At 35.7% G+C, this 26,232-nt stretch overlaps 1 protein-coding gene across 1 annotated transcript in view; it reads left to right on the forward strand.

Annotated features, from left to right (window-relative positions):
- Window positions 1-16,468: 16,468 nt before the first annotated feature.
- LOC110776408 (uncharacterized) overlaps window positions 16,469-26,232 on the forward strand; it is a 34,138-nt gene continuing 24,374 nt past the window's right edge. Inside the window, exon 1 of the mRNA XM_056831394.1 lies at window positions 16,469-16,700. Within this exon, the coding sequence (XP_056687372.1) occupies window positions 16,469-16,700 (232 nt within the window). The remainder of the gene's footprint in view (window positions 16,701-26,232) is intronic.

A 26,232-nucleotide genomic window follows, 5' to 3' on the forward strand; every position in this document is an offset into this window, starting at 1 on the left:
ATTAAATCAACTTTAATTAGGATTCTGATTTTAATTTCATCTTTTATTTATTTTTATCTTACCTGCTTTTGGAAAATAAAGAGTCAAAATTTAAAATACGTATAATGAGTTTGTGAGTGTTGGAACTTGTAATGCAAGTTCCTGCACGAACGAAATCTCATGTATTTATTTCACGTTTATGAAAAGGTTTTCAGTAAAATATTTTTGCATAAGAAAATAAATAAAAAGTGAGTTTTGGAAAAATATCTCCTGGATTATGTTTTGATAAAACGTTGCTTTTTCTCCAAGTATTTATTTTCTTTTTATTTCCTATTTTTACTCTAACTGTTTTACTGTAAACGTGGTATAAGTTGTGCCCAAGACTTTGACTGCTTTCTCCCCAAGTTTCTCCCCAACTAACTGATCATGGGTAAGTGCCTAGAAGTTAGGAAACTTACTGTTAGTGGAGGAATTAGTGGGATTATGGTTAAGTCTTGTACACGCTATAAATAGAGGCTTATATCTTCATTCCAAAGAGTCTGACTTCTCGGTCATTCCACAGAGTCTGGTTTACGTGGAAGGTAATTAAAGAAGATATATTTGTTCCACGTTTTTTAGTCAGTTCCTGCAGTTCCGAGTTCCTGTCAGTTCCGAGTTCCTTTACAGTTATTCACTCTCTACATATTAGAGTTTAATCAATTATCAAATGTCAATATTTTAAGAGTTGTTCAAGGGTTGAGTGAGCTCTTGTAATGGGTAATTTGTCAAGGGTTTGAGTGAATTCTTGTATAAGTTTTGGGCAGGAACTTGAGTGAGTTCCTGATGTGTATGGGGTAGGAACTTGAGCGAGTTCCGGTTGTATTTGGGTAGGCTTTGAGTGAAGTCTATGAGAGAGAAGCAGAGAGGCTTTGAGTGAAGTCTAAGAGTCAAGAGAGACTTCTAGGGAAGTCAGTGAGAGCGTAGTTGTTTGAGGGAACAACTATTGGGAACTTGAGTTCGTAGAGGAACTCAAGTAATGGCCAAGTTTCTTATAGGATTGTAACTGAGTTGTTGCCCTATAGTGAAAAGAGTTTGAGTTGAAATCCCTAGTGGGTCGAGGTTTTCTTTCCAGTTGGGCCCTGGAAAGTTTCCTCGTAAAATCTCTCTTGCATTGTTTCTATACTTGCTTATGTTCTTTATAATTCCGCAAAAATTGGTTAGCAAGTTCCATATTACAATTCACCCCCCCTCTTGTAGTGTTCCATCCAAATAACAATTGGTATCAGAGCCGGAACTCGCTGATAAGCAGGCAACCCTGCCGAGTTAAGTTCCTGGAAGGAGGAACAATTACAAGAAACTTGATGAAAGGAACTCGATCCTACCCATTCAAAGGAACAAGGCAGATCTGACTTTTATTGTTGAATAAAAGTCAGTCAAGGTGTAACAGGCGATCTTCTAAGGTAAATATCTATTCCTTTAGACCTTCTTTGTGTGCATGCATTAATTTATTGTGTGTTCCTTGCATTGTTTCTAATGGAACTTCTGTTTTGTTTTCATTTAAAATTAAATTTGAAAAATCTAAAATCTATATTTAATAAATGATTTTTCAATTTATTTTTTCAAACTTCAGTACATTAAAATTATGTCAAGGAAACGTATTTTGAAAAATGCATATATGTGGAACTCGGAGTTTTTAATTTTTAGGCAACAAAATATTCTTCTTATTTTTTCTCTGCCTAAGAACTATTATTTTATATGCTTCATGAATATATTGAATATCATTTATATGAAGGCTTATTGTATCTTGGTAGTAGTTGTTGTGTTGATTATTTTCTTAACAGTTACTACTAACAAGAAGGGACCCAAATCTGTTGGGTTCCCTTGACAAAGAAATTGGTACAGGAACAAACAAAGATGCACATTAATATGTCAGAGTTCCTATGAATATAAGTTCCACATTGAGGAACTCACTGGATCACTGTTGACCCACGAGTTACACTTAGTAACTCATGAGGGTGTGACATTATTAAAGATACATTACATCAGCACCCCACTTCGGAACAAGGATCAAAATCCGAAGAGGAACTTCTAGATAAAGGAACTCATTCCAGCACCATTCCAAGGAACAGATAAAGGCTGCAACTAAAAGATCCTTAATGATATATTTAAGGTAAACATCTAATGTTTGAGATCTTTATATGCATACGCTATTTATTTAACTCAAGTTCCTGACAACGTTTTATGAAAATTATTCAAATGTATTTTGAATTTGTTTAATCGATTTTGGATCTTCTCAAATATGTTTTTGTGAGACAAATTTCAGATTCTAAAATTGATTTTACATTTATGCATTATTTGTTTAATAAGAATGGTTCAATGAACAAGACAAAGGAACAATGCATATAGCCACTCTTGGAACTTGGTTTCCCTGCGAAGGGAACTTTATTCTTTGGGCTACATAATCTAATGTTATATCATTTATTGTCCAAAGAACGATTTTTCCATGTATTATGAGTATATTGAATATTTATTACATGTATGCATGTTGAATCTTAGATCCAGCAGTTTAAAATAATCATTTTCTAAGATGCTAATGCTAAAAACAAAGGAACTGAAATCATGTCAAGTTCCCAAGACCATTAATTGTTTACAGGTCTGTTAGTTTACAATTTTTGTATACTTTAATCTTCTAAATTATGCTACTTAAATATATTTACTACTAATGCATGATTATGGAACGTAGTAGAAGAGAAATGATTTTTACAGGTTTATAACTCATGATTGAGTGTGTGTATGAAGTAAAGGAACAACATCAGAATTACACCAAGGAAAAATGAGTTGGAAATCCATTAGATTCGTTGGAATAGTGAAGAGGAACTCAGGCTCGGAACTTGGAACTTCAGATGTAAACTAGTTCCAGTTCCACCAGCATGTAAGTTCCTTCCAAATATGATGGGTCATATCAACGAATCAACTCACATGCACTATATAATTGGAAGTCACTTTGAACATCTCAAAGGAACTCAATCATGTGAAATGCTAGTAAGGTTGTTCCCTCATTTTACTTGTGTTAATTAATGTTGAATTTTTTATAAACCTGTTTCTCTTAAATTATTGTGCAAACTAACCTTATTTGTGTTATAGGTTTTGTTTTGGAATTTAATATGTATAAAATGCATAATAATAAGTTTCATTGATCAAAGGAACTCTTTCTAAGTTCTGGTGAAACAATCAGCGAACTCAAGGTTACAGTAACTTGATAAATGGTGCATAAACTATTTGATAGCAAATTTTTGGTGTCAAAGTTTTTCATGTACAAGTTCTTGGTTCTTGTTAACCTAAGTTCCATGGAATATATGTTTCATGTTTCTTTCGTGAAGTAACTTTTCAGGAACATCATATTTTGTTATTATGTTTGAGTATATATATATATTTATTTTAGACTAACCTGCTAATCATAACTTTGCACAAAAGTACTACACTTGAGTGTTATTTTTTCCCAGATTACTCATATTAAAATAACTCAAGATGGAGAATGGTCATGAAGACCATAGGAACATGTTCTAGCTTACTTGTAACATGAAAAATGAGGTGGCTACAACTAAGGGGGAACAACTCGTTATATCTCGACAATGATTGTTCTATGAAAGAAAATTCACTATTATCGTTTGGTTGCTACCTACAGTGGAAACTTATAACTTTTGACAGTTAAGGTAAGATTGGTTCCAAATGAAAAGTTGGTAAGTCAAGTTCCTGTTCCATTGTGAATTTTTATTGTCGAGTAATTAATGCACATTTGTTTAGAGTTTCCAAAATTATGTTTTCTCTGGTAATTTTAAAAACAAATTACATCATTAGTAATAAATGTCATAGTTGAAGGGAATCAAAGAGGGAACACATACTTTGTGGATCACAATTTGGTTCCTAACAATAATTTGATATTTCTAGGGGTTATTGAAGATGATCCAGAGTTTACAACAAATATAAAAATGTGCGTTGAAATAAGTGAATATATTACTTGTGATTGAAACTAACATGACTATTCCCAGCAACAGGTTAAAGTTTATTTCAATATTGAACTCGCAAGTTCCTGTAGAACTAATCGAGTTTCTAATGATAAAATATGTCACTATTAAAAGCAACAGTAGCCAGCTACATAAGCTCATGTCGAGGAACCTCAAACTAAGGTTCAAGTTCCAGTTCATGAAGCTGAAGATCAACTCGATCAATCAATATCATGCAACAAGTTCCACGACTGCTCTAGTAGTAGAGGAATTGCCAGATTCATTTATCGAGTTCCTGTGTGCACTACAACATTCATTCAATCAATTTATCAATGACATCGACAAAGGAACTCAGAGAAGGTTGGTTCTTGAAAGGAACAACCAGTCAGAAAGGTATTGATTTTTAGGAGACTCTTTCTCCAGTAGCTTGTTTATAAGGTAATTATATATAATCCTATGTTGTTGCACATATGGGACGTAGGTTGTTCCAAACAGAAGATGACTTCTTTTTTTCTTATAAAGAACAATGTCAAGTCCCTTCTTGAAAACTGATTTTAAAATTAACATATTTTGTTTTCAAGAGAAACTGATTTATTAGTGATATATATACATAAATGTTGAACATAACGAATTGTTTTATAAGGTTTCATTATCATAAGTGTTTATATGAACATGATGAAAGAACACAACAACCACTCTCTTAATTTCTATAAAAATTAAATAGAGAGTGATATTTGGAATGATCAAATGACAAAAGCATGTCAAGGAACTTCTGAAGAATGATTGACAATATTCGATTACACATGAATGTTTCCATAAGATGTGAGGGCATCAAGATGGTGGAACTAGCACTCTAGGAACTCGAACATAAAGTCATCAAAATCAGTCCAGCACTTCAAAGAAATCATATACATGGTGAAAATTTATATAAGGTAAATTTTTCTTATTCATATCATAGCATGTTTTAATGCGTTATATTGTTAACTTATTAATACAAGTGTACAAGTTTTGCAATGCATTATGTGAATATGCTTTCTTTATGATTTCATCTACTCATGGACTGTTTGGAGGATCAAGACTTAGTGAAGCATGACATGAGCATAACATAGTCTTTAACAAGAGTTTTGTTGATTTGGAACGCATACACATATTTAAATAAGGCACTTATGTATGCTTAAAGTAAATGTGTCACACTTGTATTTTGTGCTGTAAAAGGAAAACGCATTATAGCTTATTTTTCCAAAGAATTATTCTTCATGCATCATGAATTTTCTTTAAAAATCCTTCATATGAATGCATGTTATAATTTGGTTGTTGTACGTATTTATCACTGATTATATATTCTTTGGTACAACTAACAAATCTTTGTGTAAGTACTTTACTAAACTCATAAAGTAACATGAGCGTAAGAATGCAGAGACGCATCACACTCCCACAGGAACACGAGCAAGACTAGATGAAGGTTCCTAAGGGATGATTGTGAGCCATACACAAAGCTTCAGAGGTATGATTGTTAAATTGTCCAATATTTAACCGCTAATAGACCAAATATTGCCATATCCATAGGTCTAAGCGAGAGGTTCCAATCAAATCTCCGAAAGTCGCATTTTACCATCCTATAACTCTTGATCAGAAGCACGAGAAAATGTGACTGGAACTCAGTATATTCAAGCTGGATATATTTTCCTTGAAGTTCCCCAAATATGGCAAAACTGTAAGTATTTAGCTTTTGGTAAAATTAATCCCACGCAATTCTTGTGTGTGAACATAGATCAGAATTGTACATTGTGAAGGACTCTCCTAATTTCTCGTTTTTTGGTTCATAATTACTTGTGCTAACTGATGAAAAGGTAAAAAGAAGAGTCATAAGCCATGTTGTTTTGTGTGTTCCTATTACTAGTACGACAAGCAATTTTTTATATTTTTTCTTTTGATTCAATCTTCGTTTATTCTTTTTCCTTTACAATTTTTCGTATTTGCTTAATGAAAGGACTCCTTGCCGATCTCAATTTTCCTCAAGGATGTTCCATCTTCTGTTAAGTTACACCCAATAAAATAAAATTTTATCTTTTAAATGTTTCAATCTATCATAAACACCTAAAACACTTAAAATCTCTTTCACCTATATCCTAAAAGACTTATGCACCAATTAAGTTTTGTTCCTCACAAAAATGTTTCCCAATATTCTCTTACCATATCAACCTATTAGAAACCACAAAAGCCAAATCAATACCACACGTTGATTTATTTGTTCTCTTCAAAAACATTCTCAAAAATTCATCACTATACAAAACCCTCTACAAAATATTCCTCCTTTGTCACTAAATCGATGCAGCAACAACTGAGGGGGAACTAATGAGGAAGGTGATTAATAGAGCGTTAATGTACATTTTGAAAAAAAAAAGGGAGATGAAAAAAAAAAGGAGACAAAAGAAATCGAAAAAAAAAAGGGTAATAAAAGGAGAGATATGTGAAAATAGAAAGAGAAGGGATCATAAGTTCCTACAAGCATTTCAAGTTTCCAAGTTGAAATGCAAATGAAGCTGTCTATACCTTAAAGAATTATCTCAAAAATTATGTAGTTCCTTCAAGATTCACATGGGAACTTACACCATAAATGTAAGTTCCTACAAAAATTGAATCAAGGAACTATCAAAAAGTTTCAAAGAATTTATACGTACTGCTAAAGAAGAATAGAAGAAAGAAAGGAACAACGGTGTATTTTATGGCGAGGATCTTCAGTTGAAAATCCGTAAAGAAGGAGACATGCAGAGAAACAAGTGACAAAGGAATACATTCATTAAAATCATGAGCCATGCCTAACCTTTACCTCATAAATTGCCTATCCCTGCAAAATACAAATTGATGGTGTTTATGTATTTTGAAATAATTTTTCATTATTTTTATTTTGCTTTTCTGTTTTTTTTGGGTGAACTTATTTCTTTCTTTTCTGCTTGTTGCTAAGGAACATTGGCTTATGATAATTTCTTTTCACTTTGAATTCTATTCGCTTGAGTATGATTGTCTAAACAGTACAACATTGAGGGAGATATTTTGCTTTGTCTCTGATTCTGACTAACCATTCTCGTTAGTATGGTGCTGTGATGGGATTAAATTAATACAATTAGCTAAACCTTTTTGATGATGCCAAAAGGGGGAAAAGAAAGGCAAACATTGAAGGCAAAATATTTTGAGTTCCTAGTCTCAAATATCTGCTTTTCTCAAGTATGTTACAACTATGTATATTCTTTTAACTCTTGTAAATATTTTGTTTTAAGATTTCTATGCATGTTGGATTTATTTTCTCTATTAAGTTTGCTTGGTTTGTCATCACCAAAAAGGGGGAATTTGTTGACCCACAGGGTTTTGATGATGACAGGCAAACTTAACTAATAAATGTTTAAGTTTCTATGCTAAGAAAACCAGGAGTTCCAGAGCAGGAACAAGAGAAGGCCAAAGCATGTAGACTTGGACAATCAGAGAAACTGATCAAGCAGGCATAAATAAGTTCCTGATGGGAACATGGTTCGAGAAGTTCCAGAGGTGGAACAACCAACATGCGGAGCAGCATGGAACATGAAGACAGGAAATAAGAGTTTATTTTCTAGGATTCATGTAAGTATGTAGTAGCGTGAAAGGTAATGGAACAAGGTGTCAAAAGGAACTCGTGGAACTTAGAGTCAAAAGCATCTAAGAGTCAGTGAATATGTTGCATATTATTATCGTAATCTGTAGGGATTTATTTAGAGTTTTGTTTCTTAATAAATCTCTACTTGGTTAAGAGTTTTAGATAATATGCACTAGTTATTTTAGGATAAGATTTAGTTTTAAATAAAAGATAAGTTTTAAATTAAATCAACTTTAATTAGGATTCTGATTTTAATTTCATCTTTTATTTATTTTTATCTTACCTGCTTTTGGAAAATAAAGAGTCAAAATTTAAAATACGTATAATGAGTTTGTGAGTGTTGGAACTTGTAATGCAAGTTCCTGCACGAACGAAATCTCATGTATTTATTTCACGTTTATGAAAAGGTTTTCAGTAAAATATTTTTGCATAAGAAAATAAATAAAAAGTGAGTTTTGGAAAAATATCTCCTGGATTATGTTTTGATAAAACGTTGCTTTTTCTCCAAGTATTTATTTTCTTTTTATTTCCTATTTTTACTCTAACTGTTTTACTGTAAACGTGGTATAAGTTGTGCCCAAGACTTTGACTGCTTTCTCCCCAAGTTTCTCCCCAACTAACTGATCATGGGTAAGTGCCTAGAAGTTAGGAAACTTACTGTTAGTGGAGGAATTAGTGGGATTATGGTTAAGTCTTGTACACGCTATAAATAGAGGCTTATATCTTCATTCCAAAGAGTCTGACTTCTCGGTCATTCCACAGAGTCTGGTTTACGTGGAAGGTAATTAAAGAAGATATATTTGTTCCACGTTTTTTAGTCAGTTCCTGCAGTTCCGAGTTCCTGTCAGTTCCGAGTTCCTTTACAGTTATTCACTCTCTACATATTAGAGTTTAATCAATTATCAAATGTCAATATTTTAAGAGTTGTTCAAGGGTTGAGTGAGCTCTTGTAATGGGTAATTTGTCAAGGGTTTGAGTGAATTCTTGTATAAGTTTTGGGCAGGAACTTGAGTGAGTTCCTGATGTGTATGGGGTAGGAACTTGAGCGAGTTCCGGTTGTATTTGGGTAGGCTTTGAGTGAAGTCTATGAGAGAGAAGCAGAGAGGCTTTGAGTGAAGTCTAAGAGTCAAGAGAGACTTCTAGGGAAGTCAGTGAGAGCGTAGTTGTTTGAGGGAACAACTATTGGGAACTTGAGTTCGTAGAGGAACTCAAGTAATGGCCAAGTTTCTTATAGGATTGTAACTGAGTTGTTGCCCTATAGTGAAAAGAGTTTGAGTTGAAATCCCTAGTGGGTCGAGGTTTTCTTTCCAGTTGGGCCCTGGAAAGTTTCCTCGTAAAATCTCTCTTGCATTGTTTCTATACTTGCTTATGTTCTTTATAATTCCGCAAAAATTGGTTAGCAAGTTCCATATTACAATTCACCCCCCCTCTTGTAGTGTTCCATCCAAATAACACATAGGCTCTATAAGGAGCAAACGAAGAAGTTCCATGATAAGATGATTCAAAAGCGGGAGTTCAACATCGGTGATAAGGTCTTGCTTTATAATTCACGACTACGGCTTTTTCCAGGAAAGCTTAAGTCTAGATGGTCCGGGCCTTTTACTATCACCGAAGTCAAGGAACATGGAGCAATTGAGGTTGCTAGTGAAAATGGCACCAAGTTCAAAGTGAACGGTCAACGTTTGAAGCTATACACTGAAGGAACGTTTATTGGAAAATTGGAGACGATCTATCTCTCCGATCCACCCACCGACGCTTGACTATTGAGGTTTGGAGTCAAGCTAATGACTTAAAACGAGCGCTTATCGGGAGGCAACCCGATTTCTAACTCTTTTTCTTTTCAAATTATTTTCTATTTATTTCAATTTTTAATCTAATTTATTTTATTTATTTGGTTATTTTATTGAAAAAAAAAATAAAAAAAAAAAATAAATAAATTAGAAACAACAAAAGAACAAAAACATTTTATTTTGATTTCGATTGAATTCGTATAATTTTATTTTATTTTTAGATTAGTTTTCGTTCATCGTATTTATTTGTTTATTTATGTATTCTGTGTGTTTAGTTTTACTAACGATCCTAACTTTTGATTTCAGTGGTACTTGATAAAAAATTTCTAGGATGTATAGGTGCAAGTTCAAGTCAATTTGGAAATCCCGGTGCATCAAACGTGAAAGCAGCGCTCGCCCAGCGAGCATCTTGGTCGTTGCCTCGTGCACGCATAAACCAGCGCCCATACAGCGGCCTCGCTGGCCAAATATGCCTCAATTGCTACACATTCTGCCTTGCGCGCTGGCCATACAGCGGCCTCGCTGGCCAAATATGCCTCAATTTTACACTTCCTGCCTTGCCCGCTAGCCGTCCAGCGCTCTCGCTGGAATTTCCGCCCCACCTGATTCAAAATAAGCATGAAAATACTGAGTCAGCCACCTTCGCAACTCCATCACCTTCGCAACTCCATCACCTTCGCCGTCCACCACCTCCTCTCTCGCCCAGTCCAACCACCGTCGCCCACCTTCGCACTCCGCCTCTCCCTCTCCCTCGTTCGTCACCCCCGCAACCACCGACGACCAGCCTGCGCACCATCGAACCACCATCCCCTTCGCACTTCTCCCTCTCCCTCGTTCGAACCCCTGCGCACCATCGAACCACCCTCGAACCACCAGCAACCACCCCGCTACTCTCTCACCACCCCCACTCCAGCCCATCACCTTCCCTCCTCTTCACCTCCACCATTATCTTGTTCATGAATTTTAAAACCCTAACTTTTAAAATCAATTTGGGGATTTTTTATTCTTTGTAGGCATTGGTAAATTGTGTAGCATTGGTGCTTCTTTGTGGACTTCATGTGAATTTGCAACCAAATTCTAGTCTTTGTGGTGCACAAAAGTATTAGAATTTCAATTTTTCTAAAAGTTTATTCACTTGGTTCATATTTTGAAAAGGAAATTGGAATTTTGATGTCAATGTTGATTGTCGAATCGAATGGTTATCTTTGTTGGTGAATATTGATTGAATTGATTGGTTGAAATTGGTTGGCGTTAGCTGGTTGTTGAATTTGAATTCTTGGCATTGGAGGATTATTGTGATTGTTGAGTTGTTTGTTGGGATTGATCGTTGAATATTGAATTGTGCGCCGATTTGGTTGATTGGAGATTTGGAGTACTTTGAATTGTGGTTGTTTCATCATGAGAACAACTAAACCAACTAGCTCTCACCCAATATCCATTGCACCCCCACTTGCACCTACAAATTCCATTGCAAAGAAGCGTAATCCTACCCGCAAAGCAAGAGCCAAGCCACCACCAAAGAAATCCACCAAAGCACCATCTAAAGCCACTCCATCCACTACACACAAACAACCCCCCACCCCACCATCAACTTCTACGTGTCCCAAATATCCATGGTTGAGTGACACTCAACAAGAGACTTGCTTAGCCTTGCAAAATCGGAGCATCATGCCCACTCTTCGTTATTCGGCCAAGCATGCTAAAGCCATTGGGATAGATGATTGCTTGCAAGGTCTTGCAAGAAAATATGGATGGTCCAAGGTTCTCAATTTGAAAGTCGAGGTTTATCCGGAATTGGTGATTGAATTTCTTTCTTCGATTGAGGTTGTTTCGGAGACAGGTGACATATCTTTTTACCTTGATGGGGTGGAAAGAACTATGACTTCGACGGAGGTCAATGAGCTTTTTGGATGGCCATGTGATGGGACCATCGGTCCTACGGAGTTCGAGTCATTCGACGGAGACAAAAATGGGCATCAATTCTTTTCTAAGGCCTTTTGGAAGGAGGTGACGGGTCGGGATGATTGGAGAGTTGGTCTTTCAAAGGCCTTCTCCTTTGTGAATCCAGCTATTCGTCTTTGGCATCGGATCATGACACAGGTGCTTTATGCAAGGAAAGATCTGGGTAATCTCACAACCAAAGATTTCAAGATGCTATGGTGGTTTGTGCATGGTGACAAGGACAAAATGGGTCAACTTGACTTTGGGAAGTTCCTCATTGATGCATTCATTCGAGAGCGCCAAAAGAAGAAGGAAAACATCACTATAGGGAGTTTTGTCACTCTCTTTGCCGAGCATGTCGGAGTCCCCTTGTCTTCTTTTGCAACTTTGACAAACATGGCTCCCCTTACTCATCAAAGGTTGGAAAAATTTGACTGGTTATCGGCATGTGGAACTAGCACATATATGTGGTATACAAAAGGGGTAACGGAGGGCGCATGCAAGGTCCCTTATTCACTCCTCCCTAATCCTGCTACACGGTTGAGTTTGCCTAATGCTTTGTTGTTCACCCCTATTACCAACAAAGCGGCCACTATGCAAGCAAGCGTCGATCTCCGACAACATGATACCACTACTTCAGCGCATGAGCCCTCATATCCACCTGAGGTGCATGATCTTGCGACCCCGAGCTCTGCCCCAGTCACCATGGAAGCGTTCCGAACGCTCCTAGATTGCTTTTGTTAACCCACATGGTTTTGATGATGACAGGCAAACTTAACTAATAAATGTTTAAGTTTCTATGCTAAGAAAACCAGGAGTTCCAGAGCAGGAACAAGAGAAGGCCAAAGCATGTAGACTTGGACAATCAGAGAAACTGATCAAGCAGGCATAAATAAGTTCCTGATGGGAACATGGTTCGAGAAGTTCCAGAGGTGGAACAACCAACATGCGGAGCAGCATGGAACATGAAGACAGGAAATAAGAGTTTATTTTCTAGGATTCATGTAAGTATGTAGTAGCTTGAAAGATTATGGAACAAGGTACTAAAAGGAACTTTGAATGTGATCTTAAAATAGTAAAATAAAGTCTCTCTAATATAAGATTAATATTTTCTAAAGAAAGATTTTATAAAACAGAATATTTTCTAAAGAAAGATTTTATAAAATATAATATTTTATAAAGAAAGATTTTATAAAATAGAAATAGAATTTTACTGTGAAGAAATAAAATGAAATAGTTATGTTTTGGAAAATACACCTTGGATCCTATTTTACAAAACATTTCTTTTTCCCCAAGGATTTTATTTAATCACGTTTTCCTATTTTCTGTTCTTTCAAAAGGAAATTCTGTTGAGAAAATTCAGGCACTTCCAGCTTTGACTCCCACGTTTTCAGCAACTGAATAGGTCATGGGAACATGCCTAAAATCATGGCAACATGGTCGTCAGTTGAGGAGATTAAGGGGGAAGTGGTTAGGAGTTTCAACACTATAAAAGAAGATCTTAGCATTCATTCCAAACTGTCTGACTCTCACAGTCTTTCCAGTAGGTCTGGTTTAAGAGGAAAAACATTTTAATAGAAATATGTTTTGGTTTCCACGTTCTTGACTCAGTCCATTAGTTCCAAGTTCCTCGAAGTTCTAAAGTTCCCCATTGTTCTTTCATGTGCTACATACTAGAGGGATACTAATCAATTATCAATCATCAATATTTTGAGAGTTGGTCAAGGGTTGAGCGAACTCTTGTAATGGGGAATTGGTAAAGGGTTTGAGTGAATTCTTGTATCAAGTTTTGGGCTGGAACTTGAGTGAGTTCCTGATGTGTATGGGGCAGGAACGTGAGTGAGTTCCTGATATGTATTTGGGTAGGCTTTGAGTGAAGTCTATGAGAGAGAAGAAGAGAGGCTTTGAGTGAAGTCTAAGAGTCAAGAGAGACTTCTAGGGAAGTCAGTGAGAGCGTAGTTGTTTGAGGGAACAACTATTGGGAACTTGAGTTCGTAGAGGAACTCAAGTAATGGCCAAGTTTCTTATAGGATTGTAACTGAGTTGTTGCCCTATAGTGAAAAGAGTTTGAGTTGAAATCCCTAGTGGGTCGAGGTTTTCTTTCCAGTTGGGCCCTGGAAAGTTTCCTCGTAAAATCTCTCTTGCATTGTTTCTCTACTTGCTTATGTTCTTTATAATTCCGCAAAAATTGGCTAGCAAGTTCCATATTACAATTCACCCCCCCCCCCCTCTTATAGTGTTCCATCCAAATAACAATTGGTATCAGAGCGGGAACTCGCTGATAAGCAGGCAACCCTGCTGAGTTAAGTTCATGGAAGGAGGAACAATTACAAGAAACTTGATGAAAGGAACTCGATCCTACCCATTCAAAGGAACAAGGCAGATCTGACTTTTATTGTTGAATAAAAGTCAGTCAAGGTGTGACAGGCGATCTTCTAAGGTAAATATCTATTCCTTTAGACCTTCTTTGTGTGCATACATTAATTTATTGCGTGTTCCTTGCATTGTTTCTAATGGAACTTCTGTTTTGTTTTGATTTAAAATTAAATTTGAAAAATCTAAAATCTATATTTAATAAATGATTTTTCAATTTTTTTTAACTTCAGTACATTAAAATTATGTCAAGGAAACGTATTTTGAAAAATGCATATTTGTGGAACTCGGAGTTTTTTAATTTTTAGGCAACAAAATATCCTACTTATTTTTTCTCTGCCTAAGAACTATTATTTTATATGCTTCATGAATATATTGAATATCATTTATATGAAGGCTTATTGTATCTTGGTAGTAGTTGTTGTGTTGATTATTTTCTTAACAGTTACTACTAACAAGAAGGGACCCAAATCTGTTGGGTTCCCTTGACAAAGAAATTGTTACAGGAACAAACAAAGATGCACATTAATATGTCAGAGTTCCTATGAATATAAGTTCCACATTGAGGAACTCACTAGATCACTGTTGACCCACGAGTTACACTTAGTAACTCATGAGGGTGTGACATTATTAAAGATACATTACATCAGCACCCCACTTCAGAACAAGGATCAAAATCCGAAGAGGAACTTCTAGATAAAGGAACTCATTCCAGCACCATTCCAAGGAACAGATAAAGGCTGCAACTAAAAGATCCTTAATGATATATTTAAGGTAAACATCTAATTTTTGAGATCTTTATATGCATACGCTATTTATTTAACTCAAGTTCCTGACAACGTTTTATGAAAATTATTCAAATGTATTTTGAATTTGTTTAATCGATTTTGGATCTTCTCAAATATGTTTTTGTGAGACAAATTTCAGATTCTAAAATTGATTTTACATTTATGCATTATTTGTTTAATAAGAATGGTTCAAGGAACAAGACAAAGGAACAATGCATATAGCCACTCTTGGAACTTGGTTTCCCTGCGAAGGGAACTTTATTCTTTGGGCTACATAATCTAATGTTATATCATTTATTGTCCAAAGAACGATTTTTCCATGTATTATGAGTATATTGAATGTTTATTACATGTATGCATGTTGAATCTTAGATCCAGCAGTTTAAGATAATCATTTTCTAAGATGCTAATGCTAAAAAGAAAGGAACTGAAATCATGTCAGGTTCCCAAGACCATTAATTGTTTACAGGTCTGTTAGTTTACAATTTTTGTATACTTTAATCTTCTAAATTATGCTACTTACATATATTTACTACTAATGCATGATTATGGAACGTAGTAGAAGAGAAATGATTTTTACAGGTTTATAACTCATGATTGAGTGTGTGTATGAAGTAAAGGAACAACATCAGAATTACACCAAGGAAAAATGAGTTGGAAATCCATTAGATTCGTTGGAATAGTGAAGAGGAACTCAGGCTCGGAACTTGGAACTTCAGATGTAAACTAGTTCCAGTTCCACCAGCATGTAAGTTCCTTCCAAATATGATGGGTCATATCAACGAATCAACTCACATGCACTATATAATGGGAAGTCACTTTGAACATCTCAAAGGAACTCAATCATGTGAAATGCTAGTAAGGTTGTTCCCTCATTTTACTTGTGTTAATTAATGTTGAATTTTTTTTATAAACCTGTTTCTCTTAAATTATTGTGCAAACTAACCTTATTTGTGTTATAGGTTTTGTTTTGGAATTTAATATGTATAAAATTCATAATAATAAGTTTGATTGATCAAAGGAACTCTTCCTAAGTTCTGGTGAAACAATCAGCGAACTCAAGGTTACAGTAACTTGATAAATGGTGCATAAACTATTTGATAGCAAATTTTTGGTGTCAAAGTTTTTCATGTCCAAGTTCTTGGTTCTTGTTAACTTAAGTTCCATGGAACAAAATATATGTTTCATGTTTCTTTCGTGAAGTAACTTTTTCAGGAACATCATATTTTGTTATTATGTTTGAGTATATATATATTTATTTTAGACTAACCTGCTAATCATAACTTTGCACAAAAGTACTACACTTGAGTGTTATTTTTTCCCAGATTACTCATATTAAAATAACTCAAGATGGAGAATGGTCATGAAGACCATAGGAACATGTTCTAGCTTACTTGTAACATGAAAAATGAGGTGGCTACAACTAAGGGGGAACAACTCGTTATATCTCGACAATGATTGTTCTATGAAAGAAAATTCACTATTATCGTTTGGTTGCTACCTACAGTGGAAACTTATAACTTTTGACAGTTAAGGTAAGATTGGTTCCAAATGAAAAGTTGGTAAGTCAAGTTCCTGTTCCATTGTGAATTTTTATTGTCGAGTAATTAATGCACATTTGTTTAGAGTTTCCAAAATTATGTTTTCTCTGGTAATTTTAAAAATAAATTACATCATCAGTAATAAATGTCATAGTTGAAGGGAATCAAAGAGGGAACACATACTTTGTGGATCACAATTTGGTTCCTAACAATAATTTGATATTTCTAGGGGTTATTGAAGATGATCCAGAGTTTACAACAAATATAAAAATGTGCGTTGAAATAAGTGAATATATTACTTGTGATTGAAACTAACATGACTATTCCCAGCAACAGGTTTAAGTTTATTTCAATATTGAACTCGCAAGTTCCTGTAGAACTAATCGAGTTTCTAATGATAAAATATGTCACTATTAAAAGCAACAGTAGCCAGCTACATAAGCTCATGTCGAGGAACTTCAAACTAAGGTTCAAGTTCCAGTTCATGAAGCTGAAGATCAACTCGATCAATCAATATCATGCAACAAGTTCCACGACTGCTCTAGTAGTAGAGAAATTGCCAGATTCATTTATCGAGTTCCTGTGTGCACTACAACATTCATTCATCAATTTATCAATGACATCGACAAAGGAACTCAGAGAAGGTTGGTTCTTGAAAGGAACAACCAGTCAGAAAGGTATTGATTTTTAGGAGACTCTTTCTCCAGTAGCTTGTTTATAAGGTAATTATATATAATCCTATGTTGTTGCACATATGGGACGTAGGTTGTTCCAAACAGAAGATGACTTCTTTTTTTCTTATAAAGAACAATGTCAAGTCCCTTCTTGAAAACTGATTTTAAAATTAACATATTTTGTTTTCAAGAGAAACTGATTTATTAGTGATATATATACATAAATGTTGAACCTAACGAATTGTTTTATAAGGTTTCATTATCATAAGTGTTTATATGAACATGATGAAAGAACACAACAACCACTCTCTTAATTTCTATAAAAATTAAATAGAGAGTGATAATTGAGATGATCAAATGACAAAAGCATGTCAAGGAACTTCTGAAGAATGATTGACAATATTCGATTACACATGAATGTTTCCATAAGATGTGAGGGCATCAAGATGGTGGAACTAGCACTCTAGTAACTCGAACATAAAGTCATCAAAATCAGTCCAGCACTTCAAAGAAATCATATACATGGTGAAAATTTATATAAGGTAAATTTTTCTTATTCATATCATAGCATGTTTTAATGCGTTATATTGTTAACTTATTAATACAAGTGTACAAGTTTTGCAATGCATTATGTGAATATGCTTTCTTTATGATTTCATCTACTCATGGACTGTTTGGAGGATCAAGACTTAGTGAAGCATGACATGAGCATAACATAGTCTTTAACAAGAGTTTTGTTGATTTGGAACGCATACACATATTTAAATAAGGCACTTATGTATGCTTAAAGTAAATGTGTCACACTTATATTTTGTGCTGTAAAAGGAAAACGCATTATAGCTTATTTTTCCAAAGAATTATTCTTCATGCATCATGAATTTTCTTTAAAAAAAAAAAAAAAAAAAAAAAAAAAAAAAAAAAAAAAAAATCCTTCATATGAATGCATGTTATAATTTGGTTGTTGTACGTATTTATCACTGATTATATATTCTTTGGTACAACTAACAAATCTCTGTGTAAGTACTTTACTAAACTCATAAAGTAATATGAGCGTAAGAATGCAGAGACGCATCACACTCCCACAGGAACACGAGCAAGACTAGATGAAGGTTCCTAAGGGATGATTGTGAGCCATACACAAAGCTTCAGAGGTATGATTGTTAAATTGTCCAATATTTAACCGCTAATAGACCAAATATTGCCATATCCATAGGTCTAAGCGAGAGGTTCCAATCAAATCTCCGAAAGTCGCATTTTACCATCCTATAACTCTTGATCAGAAGCACGAGAAAATGTGACTGGAACTCAGTATATTCAAGCTGGATATATTTTCCTTGAAGTTCCCCAAATATGGCAAAACTGTAAGTATTTAGCTTTTGGTAAAATTAATCCCACGCAATTCTTGTGTGTGAACATAGATCAGAATTGTACATTGTGAAGGACTCTCCTAATTTCTCGTATTTTGGTTCATAATTACTTGTGCTAACTGATGAAAAGGTAAAAAGAAGAGTCATAAGCCATGTTGTTTTGTGTGTTCCTATTACTAGTACGACAAGCAATTTTTTATATTTTTTCTTTTGATTCAATCTTCGTTTATTCTTTTTCCTTTACAATTTTTCGTATTTGCTTAAGAAAGGACTCCTTGCCGATCTCAATTTTCCTCAAGGATGTTCCATCTTTTGTTAAGTTACACCCAATAAAATAAAATTTTATCTTTTAAATGTTTCAATCTATCATAAACACCTAAAACACTTAAAATCTCTTTCACCTATATCCTAAAAGACTTATGCACCAATTAAGTTTTGTTCCTCACAAAAATGTTTCCCAATATTCTCTTACCATATCAACCTATTAGAAACCACAAAAGCCAAATCAATACCACACGTTGATTTATTTTTTCTCTTCAAAAACATTCTCAAAAATTCATCACTATACAAAAACCCTCTACAAAATATTCCTCCTTTGTCACTAAATCGATGCAGCAACAACTGAGGGGGAACTAATGAGGAAGGTGATTAATAGAGCGTTAATGTACATTTTGAAAAAACAAAAGGGAGATGAAAAAAAAAAAAAAAAAAAAAAAAAAAAAAAAAAAAAGGAGACAAAAGAAATCGAAAAAAAAAGAGGGGAATAAAAGGAGAGATATGTGAAAATAGAAAGAGAAGGGATCATAAGTTCCTACAAGCATTTCAAGTTTCCAAGTTGAAATGCAAATGAAGCTGTCTATACCTTAAAGAATTATCTCAAAAATTATGTAGTTCCTTCAAGATTCACATGGGAACTTACACCATAAATGTAAGTTCCTACAAAAATTGAATCAAGGAACTATCAAAAAGCTTCAAAGAATTTATACGTACTGCTAAAGAAGAATAGAAGAAAGAAAGGAACAACGGTGTATTTTATGGAGAGGATCTTCAGTTGAAAGTCCGTAAAGAAGGAGACATGCAGATAAACAAGTGACCAAAGGAATACATTCATTAAAATCATGACCCATGCCTAACCTTTACCTCATAAATTGCCTATCCCTGCAAAATACAAATTGATGGTGTTTATGTATTTTGAAATAATTTTTCATTATTTTTATTTTGCTTTTCTGTTTTTTTTGGTGAACTTATTTCTTTCTTTTCTGCTTGTTGCTAAGGAACATTGGCTTATGATAATTTCTTTTCACTTTGAATTCTATTCGCTTGAGTATGATTGTCTAAACAGTACAACATTGAGGGAGATATTTTGCTTTGTCTCTGATTCTGACTAACCATTCTCGTTAGTATGGTGCTGTGATGGGATTAAATTAATACTATTAGCTAAACCTTTTTGATGATGCCAAAAGGGGGAAAAGAAAGGCAAACATTGAAAGCAAAATATTTTGAGTTCCTAGTCTCAAATATCTGCTTTTCTCAAGTATGTTACAACTATGTATATTCTTTTAACTCTTGTAAATATTTTGTTTTAAGATTTCTATGCATGTTGGATTTATTTTCTCTATTAAGTTTGCTTGGTTTGTCATCACCAAAAAGGGGGAATTTGTTAACCCACATGGTTTTGATGATGACAGGCAAACTTAACTAATAAATGTTTAAGTTTCTATGCTAAGAAAACCAGGAGTTCCAGAGCAGGAACAAGAGAAGGCCAAAGCATGTAGACTTGGACAATCAGAGAAACTGATCAAGCAGGCATAAATAAGTTCCTGATGGGAACATGGTTCGAGAAGTTCCAGAGGTGGAACAACCAACATGCGGAGCAGCATGGAACATGAAGACAGGAAATAAGAGTTTATTTTCTAGGATTCATGTAAGTATGTAGTAGCTTGAAAGATTATGGAACAAGGTACTAAAAGGAACTTTGAATGTGATCTTAAAATAGTAAAATAAAGTCTCTCTAATATAAGATTAATATTTTCTAAAGAAAGATTTTATAAAACAGAATATTTTCTAAAGAAAGATTTTATAAAATATAATATTTTATAAAGAAAGATTTTATAAAATAGAAATAGAATTTTACTGTGAAGAAATAAAATGAAATAGTTATGTTTTGGAAAATACACCTTGGATCCTATTTTACAAAACATTTCTTTTTCCCCAAGGATTTTATTTAATCACGTTTTCCTATTTTCTGTTCTTTCAAAAGGAAATTCTGTTGAGAAAATTCAGGCACTTCCAGCTTTGACTCCCACGTTTTCAGCAACTGAATAGGTCATGGGAACATGCCTAAAATCATGGCAACATGGTCGTCAGTTGAGGAGATTAAGGGGGAAGTGGTTAGGAGTTTCAACACTATAAAAGAAGATCTTAGCATTCATTCCAAACTGTCTGACTCTCACAGTCTTTCCAGTAGGTCTGGTTTAAGAGGAAAAACATTTTAATAGAAGTATGTTTTGGTTTCCACGTTCTTGACTCAGTCCATTAGTTCCAAGTTCCTCGAAGTTCTAAAGTTCCCCATTGTTCTTTCATGTGCTACATACTAGAGGGATACTAATCAATTATCAATCATCAATATTTTGAGAGTTGGTCAAGGGTTGAGCGAACTCTTGTAATGGGGAATTGGTAAAGGGTTTGAGTGAATTCTTGTATCAAGTTTTGGGCTGGAACTTGAGTGAGTTCCTGATGTGTATGGGGCAGGAACGTGAGTGAGTTCCTGATATGTATTTGGGTAGGCTTTGAGTGAAGTCTATGAGAGAGAAGAAGAGAGGCTTTGAGTGAAGTCTAAGAGTCAAGAGAGACTTCTAGGGAAGTCAGTGAGAGCGTAGTTGTTTGAGGGAACAACTATTGGGAACTTGAGTTCGTAGAGGAACTCAAGTAATGGCCAAGTTTCTTATAGGATTGTAACTGAGTTGTTGCCCTATAGTGAAAAGAGTTTGAGTTGAAATCCCTAGTGGGTCGAGGTTTTCTTTCCAGTTGGGCCCTGGAAAGTTTCCTCGTAAAATCTCTCTTGCATTGTTTCTCTACTTGCTTATGTTCTTTATAATTCCGCAAAAATTGGCTAGAAAGTTCCATATTACAATTCACCCCCCCCCTCTTGTAGTGTTCCATCCAAATAACAGCTTTACTCAGTTCTCCAAGGATATCAAGGCTAACTTTGATGGCCTTGACAAGAAGGTTGAAGCAATGGGCATGGAGATTGGCTCTTTGCGTCGTCAGTTTGAAGCTTCTGGCCCCACCGCTTCTACTGTCGCCAGTCCTACCGAGTCTTACTCGGCCGACGAGGCTCATCACGAGTGAGCACTTTCCATCTCTCTCCCTTGTTTGAGTTATATTGTTGCTATTTTCACAGTGAGGGCACTGTGTTTTGTTTAGCTTGGGGGAGGGATATCTTTCTTTGTTGCTTTCTAGTATAGTTTTATTGTTTTGTTTAGGTGTTGTACGCTTTGTACCGTCCGTTAGGGGTGGGAGTTTACGTGCAACGAAAAAAATGTACTGCTTTCCTAGTGTTATTGTTCAATTTAGTTGCATTCTTACTTGCATTCATATGTCTTTATACCCTGCATTGTGCAATTGACTTTCAAACTATGTTCGGGCTTTATTTGACTCTCTTGAGCTTCTTTTGAACTTAGTTATGATTCTGAAATTCAGTCGGTCATGCTATACATTGATAACTGCTTGGCATTGTGTGAACCAATTGAATGGTATGCGGTAAGATGTTGGTCTCGTGTCAAGAATAGCTAGCCAATTATCTTGTAGGTCACCTTACTATGTGTTTGTGTGATTGATGTGACTTGTTATCGTATGATTTTGGCTTGAGATTCATTAGTAGTTTAGTTGCAACTCACGCATGCCGCGTATGACAGAGGCCATTCTCTTAGGAAGCCTTCAGACGAACTTAGAAACATCAGTTCCTGCCTTTCATACCCATGTTGTAGCCTTGTCCGTTTATTGTTTTAACTCCACAAAATTGAGCCCTATTAGCCCCGTTGGTTACTTGTCCCGAGTCTAGCTTGGGGGAGCTTCGGTGTTCGTAATGGTTTCATTGATGTTGATTGATTGGCACACTAAGCCAATAGTTCGTGGTTCGAGGCTATGTTTGGATTTGTGGTTCGGAAATGGTGTATATTATTGTTGGCACCCAAGCTTGTAACAGTTAGCATTAGATTTATTTATGTACTTTCGATTTCATTATCTAGTTTCATTTTCATTCAATAAAAAAAAAAAAAAAAAAAAAAGAAAAAAAAAAGAAAAAAAAAAGAAGAAAAAAAAAATAGAGAAAAATCAAGGAAAAAAAAAAAAAAATATATGTTTTTCGTTCTTGTATGTAATTTGAAAGCAAGGAAAGGGGAATGAAGAAAGATCATTGACATTATATTATGTTTTCCCTTGGTTGTAACTTGGTTGATTGTTAGGGTTTCATGGTTCGATGGAGTTGGATTTGCGGCATTATCACGCCGACGCATATAGTTCACATTTGCTCCCCAAGTTGGACCTTAACCTCACTTTTTCCCAAATTATACCCTACCCTTCCTTTTCACCTAGCTCCATTACAAGCTTATTATAAAGACCTCTTGATCGGCATGTTTGTTTTGTGATTGAATGAAAATCGTTTCTTGCTATTGTCATCTTACCCTATGTTGCATCATATATTTATATTCTACAAGGTATGCGGCGACGACTAGCTTGATTGAGAATAGTTTGTGGCTAAGCTTGGTTGTTTCGATTGTGGATCACGATGCTTTGTGGTTCTATTTGTATCTGAGCTAGATTTCCGTCTCAATAACTCTGTTTGATTGTTTGCTCGAGAGTTAGGTTGGTCTTACCATGGTTTTATGAAAGTCAAGTGCGTCTTGCTTCTCTATCTTTGGTTTAGTGTTGCTTGGGGACAAGCAACAGTCTAGCTTGGGGGAATTTGATGAGTCATATTTGTATAGGGTATTTTAGGCGCATTTAGGTTGCATTATTAGGCATTTATATCATTTTAGTTGCATTTAGGATCACATTTGCATAAGTTATCGTTGTCGTACTCTATTACGCCCCATTTGTGTTTTCTTAATGTTTCAGGTGATTTTACGGTCATTTGGATGCTTTCGGAGTGTTATGAGTTGATTTGGATGATGAACGGATGGAATGTTGACTCGAGGATCATTGCATATCTCTAGGGATAATTTTGAGTCAATAACGAAGCTAAACGCTATTTTTCTAAGCATCAAAACGGACAGGCGTTCACTCTTTTGATGATATCTCAAGTTCTACATGTCGGAATGAGGCGATTTTTATTGGCCTAGAAAGTAGACTTCAAGAGCTTTCCAACGACAGGTCACACGTCCTTATAGGCATTGTAGAACAAGAGTTATGACATAAACAAGATGGCTCGACTATCCGATTCGCCCGAAGCCCAAAACGATGGCCCAATCTTCCCCTTGGGCGCGAAAACCAGCGACCCACCAGCGGGCCCGCTGGTTTCTCCGCCCAGCTACTTCCACGCGGGTTCATGCTTTCGTCTTGGTGATCGTCCAATAAAATCATAGCTTATGTAATTGTTATTTTCCTTTTTTTTTTTAGAATTTAAGAAAGACTAAAATACCTCAAGGGAATTAATGTATTCCCTTATGCTTTTATTTTCTTTTACGTTTTTCAATTGGGAGAACACTTGAACGCCAGTTTTTGGTTTTCTATTCTTCCCTTTTTCCATTGTTGAACCCTAGCTTTCAATTTTCAATTCATCAATCTAGAGGTAATTCAATAATTTCTTTTGCTTTTATTCTTTCTTATTGTTTTCGTTCCTTAGTTTAAATTTTCCTTTGATTATGAAATTCATGTTTATTATTTCTATCATGTTTGTTAATTCAATTATGAGCGAGTAGTCGTATTCTAGGGCTAAGTAAGGGAAACCATGTTTATACCATGATTATTATGCATAAAGTTTGTTAATTTATAGATTATTGCTTGAGTATTCCGATTGATTTGTTTTAATTGTTGATTCATGTTATCGGCCAATTTCATGAATTGATTATCTAGCTAATAGGAATTAGAATCGAAAGATCGTATTTTTAGAGGCTTAGTGCAATTGGCAATTCTGATTATGTTAGCGACCGTACTGCATATGTTGAATTGAAAGTGTTAAGACCCGACCGTAGGCTTAGCATGTACTTTAATTACTCGGCTTAGTTTATTCATTTCCGAATTGATTTATGTTCTTGGATTGGTATAAGCATGGTGAACCGAACAGACGCCCTAGACCTTTAATTCATTGATAAATTACGCATTTTTATTATTGTTTTAGCTTTAGTAGTTAATACTCAACTCAACTTTCGTTATTGAAATAGTTCGTATAATTGGGCAAAAACTAATAGAACTTGTCTCCCTGTGGGATCGACCCGTATTTGCTAAGAATCTGCTAACAACAGACACCGTGCACTTGCGGTATCACTTTTTAATCTATCAGAGGGTGTCTTTGCTTGGTCCTACAAAGACATGCCGGGAATAGATCGAGAAATCGCTGAGCATAAAATTCCGCTAGATCCCAAAATGACGCCAGTAAAACAAAAGCTACGGCGGCTCAAACCAGAGATAGCCTTGAAAATAAAAGAAGAAGTCACTAAACAATTAGATGCCGGCTTTATAAAAGTCTCCAACTACCCAGAATGGGTGGCCAATATTGTCCCCGTAGCTAAAAAAGATGAACGAGTGCGAATGTGCGTAGACTTTCGAGACCTCAACAAAGCCAGTCCTAAAGATGACTTCCCCCTACCTCACATTGACATACTAGTAGACAACACCGCAGAACACGCGCTCCTCTTCTTTATGGACGGGTACGCCGGATATAACCAAATACTAATGGCAGAAGAAGACATGGAAAAAACAACTTTCATTACCCCTTGGGGAACATATTGTTACACTGTAATGCCTTTTGGTTTGAAAAACGCGGGGGCCACCTATCAAAGAACAGCCACAACGTTACTCCATGACATGATACATAAAGAAATCGAGGTCTACGTGGACGACATGATCGTCAAATCTAAAGACCGGCGCGGTCACCTCCCGGCACTTAAAAAATTCTTCACTCGAATCTTGAAATATAACATGAGACTAAATCCACAAAAATGTGTGTTCGGGGTAACCTCGGGAAAATTGCTAGGATATGTTGTTAGTACGCGAGGAATCGAGATTGACCCATCTAAGATCAAAGCCATTACCGAAATGCCCCCACCAAAAACTGAAAAACAGATAAGGGGCTTCCTAGGAAAGCTGCAGTACATTAGTAGGTTCATTTCCAAGCTTACTATGACTTGTGAGCCAATATTCAAAAAATTAAGAAAAGAGGAAAAGGCCGAATGGGATGAACAATGCCAAACTGCCTTCCATAAAATTAAAGAATACCTAAGCAAGCCATCCGTCCTCTCCCTACCTTTGCCTGGAATCCCTTTGCGCCTATACCTAACCGTCACGGATACTGCAGCAGGAGCTATGCTCTCACAGTGTGTACATGGATCCGAGCGAGCCATTTACTACTTGAGCAAGAAGTTCATACAGTAGGAGACGAGATACACAGAACTTGAGAAAACATGTCTCGCCCTCGTCTGGGCATCCAAAAAACTCAGACATTACCTATTGGCCCACACTGTTCATATAGTGTCACAACTAGATCCCTTAAAATACGTGTTCGAAAAGCCCGCCCTGAGTGGTCGCCTGTCCAGGTGGCTAGTCATGCTCTCACAATTCGACCTAAAATTCATGCCGGAAAAAACAATCAAAGGAAGAGCGGTAGCCGAATTCCTGGCCGAGCATGCCACGAATGAGGAAACCCCAGAAGCTTACCTCCTCCCCGACGAGGAACTTCTGATGATACAAGACGACTATTGGACACTATACTTCGATGGCGCGTCCAACCAAAAAGGATGCGGCGTCGGAGTTCTCCTAGTCAGTCCCGAAGGAGCCCATATACCAATTTCCGTCAAACTTGACTTCGAGGCCACAAACAATGCCGCCGAATACGAGGCCTGCATAGTCGGGCTAGAGGCCGCAGTTAGACTCGGAGTCAAATACCTACAAGTCTTCGGGGATTCTTCCCTAATAATCAACCATATATCCAAAAGATGGAAGGTCCGAAG

Source organism: Spinacia oleracea, chromosome 1 (genome assembly GCF_020520425.1).
Source record: "Spinacia oleracea cultivar Varoflay chromosome 1, BTI_SOV_V1, whole genome shotgun sequence".
In the NCBI taxonomy this organism is placed as follows: Eukaryota; Viridiplantae; Streptophyta; class Magnoliopsida; order Caryophyllales; family Amaranthaceae; genus Spinacia; species Spinacia oleracea.